General features: G+C 45.8%; 1 protein-coding gene across 3 annotated transcripts in view; it reads left to right on the forward strand.

The window, feature by feature from the left end:
* The window catches only part of LOC109900394 (kelch-like protein 29), a 289,438-nt gene extending 286,175 nt beyond the window's left edge, over positions 1 to 3,263 (forward strand). For 2 of the 3 annotated variants that reach the window (XM_031837522.1, XM_031837523.1), the window contains exons 11-12: positions 1,110 to 1,292; positions 3,064 to 3,263. In XM_031837522.1, the coding sequence (XP_031693382.1) occupies positions 1,110 to 1,292; positions 3,064 to 3,248 (368 nt within the window). In that variant the 3' untranslated portion in view covers positions 3,249 to 3,263. Of the gene's footprint in view, positions 1 to 1,109; positions 1,293 to 1,399; positions 1,537 to 3,063 lie in introns of all 3 variants that reach the window. The other variant, XR_004211945.1, reaches the window with a different exon arrangement.
* The last annotated feature ends 3,006 nt before the right edge of the window (positions 3,264 to 6,269 follow it).

Raw genomic sequence — 6,269 nt, forward strand, 5'->3', positions numbered from 1 at the left:
GACCTGTTAGGGTGAAGGAGAATGAGAGTAAGGAGTGTCCAGCTTGTCTCCTGTCTGGAGGCGGTGAGAGAATTGGAAGGAATGAGTGTCGGGGAAGAAACAATGGTAGTAGAGTCACCACGACCAGTGAAAGTTTCTCATCAACTGAGGGATAGTGAAATGCTACATGTTAAAAAGGTGAACTTTTGTATTATTTATTGCAATGGTCGTAAACTGTAACAGAACAAGCGAAGAAGAAGTCTAAGAAAATTGGAATCATTGTGAATGGCGCTGACATTTTTTGTGGTCTTTGTGATTTCACAGCCAAGGCCGCGCAAGAAATCCTGTCGGTGAATGTAGGCCCATCACAGGCCCCTGAGGCTGTGAAGGGATGTATTTTGGAGTGGACTGTGATTAAAGAAGTCTGATGTATTTTTGTTTAAAACATTTTAAAATAAAATGTTGACGTGTTTTTATTTTGTATGATGTCATTTCCCTCCTTTCCCGGAATGTTTTTGTGGTTGTTGTTGTTTCTTATTCAATCCCCCCCCCCCCCCCCCCCCCCTCCGTCCAGATGTGGGCAATAATGTACCATTAACGTTGGATGCCAACCGCCTTAAACCCCATCGAAGAAGAAGACAAAGTGAAGAATCTTGTAGTGTGTCTGTGCCACATCGTTTAGAGTGCGCACCACTAGATTGGCAACACCGACAACTAAAAAAAACACAGGAAAGATGGTTTTTTAATGTGAGCGGCTCAGCGGCGTTGGGATTTTGAACGACGTGTCCACCCGGTTTACGTGAGAAGCCGGAGCTTTTCAGGCAACCATAACCCATTTGAGAAACAATGTGCCTCTGAGCTCTCATGTGGGACATTTCTCTCCATTTTTCCCAACACAAATGGACTAATTGTTTGTCAGAAACATTACCTAACTCTCCTATCGCTTTTTAAGTAAGCACATATTTTTGCACATGAACTTCCAACTTAGACTCAACTGCTGGGTCCTCTATCTTAACAGAAACTCGCTCACAAAATCAATCTACTCGCCGTATGGTACCTCAAACACAGTTTACCTTTGCCTCGTCCCTCCTCACTCCTCTCTTCTCCCCCCCCCCCCCCTCTACCTCTAGGTGTAGCGGAGGTGATAGTGTTAATCGGTGGTCGCCAGGCCATCGGTATGAACCAGCGGTCTCTGACGGCGGTGACGTGTTTTAACCCTCAGAACAGTAAGTGGCACCCACTGGCCAGCCTGCCCTTCTACGACCGAGAGTTATTCAGCGTCATCTCAGCAGGGGACAACATCTACCTGTCAGGTAGGCTAATGATGGGGATTGCAGCAAACACACGCACGCATGCATGGACACACAAACACGCACACTCTCACATAATGTTAACGTTGATATTCTTCCTATTATTTTAGATCTGTGTTCCTCCAGAGGTCCATCTGTTCTCTCTTCCACACTCCTACACAGAGTTAGACCTTGACATTGGACCCTGAAACGGCACTACTACGATTCGTCCTGCTGCATGTTCCCCTCTACCTCATTTCATATAAATGTAAATGTGTGTTGGGCCGGTGGACCTGGCCTATGTGTGTGTCTGTGGGGAGGCAGGCAGTCAGTGGGGAAATCAGCAGTGTACAGTAGTACTAGCCATGGCTGAGGACTGTTGCGTGTCCCTGCAGAGAATGAATGAAATGTCCACTCTGTTTGCTGCTTTCAAACCAAGCTACACTACATAGGCAAACATTGGCAGTAGAATGGTCCGTACTGAAGAGCTCAGTGACTTTCAACGTGGTACCGTCATTGCATGCCACCTTTCCAACAAGTCAGTTCGTAAAATTTCTGCCCCGGCTAGAGCTGCCCCGGTCAACTGTAAGTGCTGTTATTGTGAAGTGGAAACGTCTAGGTACAACAAAGGAGGTAGGCCACACAAGCTCACAGGACCTGCTGAAGTGCGTACGGTGGTAAATTCGTCTGTCCTCGCTTGCAACCGTCACTACCGAGTTCCAAACTGCCTCTGGAAGAAGCGTCAGCACAAGATCTGTTCATCGGGAGTTAAATGAAATGGGTTTCCATGGCCGAGCAGCCACACACAAGCCTAAGATCACCATGCGCAATGCCATGCGTCGGCTGTAGTGTCGTAAAGCTCACCGCCATTGGACTCTGGAGCAGTGGAAACCAATTCTCTGGAGTGATGAATCACACTTCACCATCTGACAATCTGACGGTCAAATCTGGGTTTGGTGGATGCCAGGAGAACGCTACCTGCCGAATGCATAGTCTCTACTGTAAAGTTTGGTGGATGAGGAATAATGGTTTAGGGCTGCTTGTCATGGTTCAGGCTAGGCCCTTTAGTTCCAGTAAAGGCTACAGCATCCAATGAAATTCTAGACGATTCTGTGCTTCCAACTTTGTGGCAACAGTTTGGGGATGGCCCTTTCCTGTTTCATCATGACAATGCCCCCGTCCACAAAGCGAGGTCCATACAGAAATTGTTTGTCAAGATCGTTGTGGGAGAACTTGACTGGCCTGAACAGAGCCCTGACCTCAACTCCATCGACCACCTATGGGATGAATTGGAACGCCGACTGCTAGCCAGGCCTAATCGCCTAATATCAGTGACTAACATCCCTAATGCTCTTGTGGCTGAATGGAAGCAAGCCCCTGCAGCAATGTTCCAACATCTAGTGGAAAGCCTTCCCAGAGGAGTGGAGGCTGTTGAAGCAGCAAAGGAGGGACCAACTCCATATTAATGCCCATGATTTTGGAACGAGATGTTCGATGAGCAAGTGTCCACATAATGTAGGTTATGCTTGTAAAAATAAGGGGTCAATAAATAATTCCTGAATCGGTGTAAGCTGGGGGCAAATGTAACAAGGTACCACCAAGATACCATCCCCCACTTGGTGGTACCTTGTTACATTTGCCCCCAGCTTACAACGATGCAATAATTACTCATTGGAAACTAGTAAAAACTATCTTCAACTCAGTATTTTGAACATGTGTCTCATGTATATTGAATTGTTTGCTAGAGTCAAATGTGACTGTAGCTGACTTGTGTCTTCTGTGTGTGTGTTTTAAGGTGGGACAGAGTCGGGTATGACGGTAACTGATGTGTGGTGCTACATGTCTCTATTGGACAATTGGAACCTGGTGTCTCGTATGACGGTGCCTCGCTGCAGACACAACAGTCTGGTGTATGACGGGAAACTCTATACCATTGGAGGACTGGGCGTGTCAGGAAACCTGAACCATGTAGAGAGGTAAGAGACACTGACACACTTGTACAGTATATGCTACTATATGTGCCTATGGAGTGGAAACGACTGATTTAAGTGGCTTAAGCTTGTAATGCTGCTCGTGTAGCAGGAAAGGAAGCTATGCTATGCTAACGAAACACGTTTGTAAAGTGCTCTGGGCTGGGAGCAGAGCGAGAAGACGAATATCCATTGTGACACAGACTAAAGTACTATTCTATTAAAGTAGGACATTTTATGTAGGCTATACTTATACTGAAGTTATTTTAGTGTCTTATATGTTACGAGGTCACATCGACTTTTACTTTTTCAATAGAGGTCCTTATGTATTGATGTCCTTGGGCAGAAGGATGGGTATTGTATGTATGTCCCTGTGTGTGCAACTGTCTCGAGCTGTAGAAAAACGTTCAACTTGAAGGACGGTTAACGTCAAACTCAATTATTAGTGGTAAAAATCCATTTATGATCGGAAATAAACTCCTCCTTTCACGGCAGTCTAACAATGAGACTGGAAACCTCTGAGGCAATATGAAAGGCATTGGTGAAATGGCTTCATCTTCAGCTGCTCTCAACACAGTCTCACACTCACACACTCACACACACACACAACTGGGGTAAAATGGCTTCATCTTTTGCTGCTCTCAGCCGGGCTGGGAAGATTAAACTGAGCAATCAAAAGAACATAACAGAACGTATTACAACAGGCCACCGCTGCTCATTACAGAATGGAGTGGCTCTCCCAAGCCCCTCTCTCTCTCAATGTGGCAGAATACACACACACACACACACACACACACACACACACACACACACACACACACACACACACACACACACACACACACACAAGAGATACCACACAGACACACACACACACTGAAGCTGTTCTCTCTTCATGTAACAGCAGTCTCTCAAATGGATTCATCTAATTTGATATGTCCCCATAACACTGCCATGCTGTGTCATTAAGACTGTGTCTGGCTGGAATACTGAGCTCTGTAATGGAAACACGTTTGATTCCTCTGCCTCGAGTCGCAGCTCGTAATTGCAGACCTAACATTGTCCCCAGGCTAGAGTTGCTGGCACGTAGAGCCTGGTAACAGTGTAGGACTGTTTGGGACTTAGGGGGTGTGGATTTACTGAGTGACATGATAATCAATTCAAATTCTGAGCGAATCACACCAGCTATGAGACGTTGCTCCAAATCGTGGTGGAAAAGTGTTTATGTTGCACCACGGAGTAATAATTCCCCAGAACCCGAGTTAGAAGGAACATATAGCCGTTCATGCTAATTGGTAGCTAGCGTAACTCTGTTAGCCATCCTGTAACACTGTACATGAATGTTTTCAGATAGAAAAAGAAAAGACATGCAGTCAATGGCGTGTTTGATAATGTATGTTGTGGTTGTGCAGGACACTATCCCATTAAAGAGTACAAGCGCAGTCTTTTTCGCCCCAATGGCAATGATGCGGAATGCTACAACTACTGTAAGGCACTGGAGGAGATTGTTAGACCCATCTCTGTGGGAGATGGCTTGCCACTGGCAGTTTGCGAAAAGTGTCAAACTCTTCTTAGAAGATACTACAAAAGGCAGCTGTGAATTGGCGAGAAATGGCAGATTATTTAGAGAAAGATAGAGTAGATAGACTCATGGAATATCCACGATGGACAAGCTAACCTACTTCTCTTTGTTGCACACAAACACAAAAAAACATAATTCCCCAACCCCCCCTGGGTGCAGCACACTTAGGGGGAGGATCTAAGGGTTGCTGTAAATGCTGATGGACTGAGAGACCAGTCAATTAAAACCGCCGGTTGTTTCGGCCGTTCTGAGGCACTCTGAAACCAGACGTTTCGACCGAGCGAGAGCCGGTTGGTGGGCGAGATTATTGCAGACCTAGCAGTGCATCTAGGCATTTGCAGCCGAACAAAGCTGCGGTGTGCATGCGTGTTTTAATGATGATGCTCAGAAACCCTCAGCCAAGTCTCAATTATCAACAATTGTCAGTCAGCCTGAAACAGTCAAAAAGATCTGTTGTTTCATTTACCGGGGATGAATGGAGAAGGCAGAGGTGGAGAGTCAACTAAGAGTAAGGGGTTGAACAGTGAACCGAGTGGAGTGAACTACTAATGGACTTTCCTAAACAGCAGGAGACTCAATCTGTGCATAATGTCGCAGGGTTGAGGAACATACGAAAAGTTACTTCAGTGCTGTGTCTTGTCTTATCTGAGTGGTTGAAGTGTGTGTGTGTGTGTGTGTGTCCATGCTGCGTGGCTTACCGGTTGTAATTGCTCCCCAGGTAGCCGAGAGCTCCTTGTCTGAAGGATATTTATACTCCCGGCGTCACATACACACACACAAACTCAGCAATTTACACACCCGGTGTCGTTAAGCCATTTATAGTCATTTCCTTCCAGTATGGCTCGGCCAGCTAAGCATATGGATTTCTCATCAAAACATGACAGGACTTGAACCGTTGCTCTCTAAAGACTTCTCACTGCCGTCTCACAGTCGGTCTCTCATTTGCTATCTAGCATATGAACATATGGTGGTAGAGTAGGTCTGTCTGTTGGTGGCCATCCGTCATTAAAATGGATAGAAACTGCCACACGCTGTACAGTCCAGTGCATTTTGCAAACAGCTCCAGGGTTGGGGTCAATTCCATTTCAATTCCAGCCCATTCAGGAAGTAAACTGAAATCCCAATTCCAATTATATTCAACACTTTTCAATTTAAGAAAATGTGGAATTGGAATTTGGTTTACTTTGTGGAATTGACCCCAACAGTGGTCAGCTCTCCATCCATTGACCATATTTTGGTTCTTCCCAGCATTATTGTGTAGGATGGCGTTTTGCGCAGTTTGGTTGAGTTGTCGTCAGTGGTCTGTCTTGTCTACCTACTGTATGTGTCTATCTGTTTGATGTAGTGTTGTGTGATTTTATATAGTGGTGTGTGTGAGTGGCTGGTTTAGTATGCTGTATGCTGTATGCTCGACCAGCCCTAGCAGCCCTAGCAGCAGACTAACTGGGC

Source organism: Oncorhynchus kisutch, linkage group LG12 (genome assembly GCF_002021735.2).
Source record: "Oncorhynchus kisutch isolate 150728-3 linkage group LG12, Okis_V2, whole genome shotgun sequence".
NCBI lineage: Eukaryota > Metazoa > Chordata > Actinopteri > Salmoniformes > Salmonidae > Oncorhynchus > Oncorhynchus kisutch.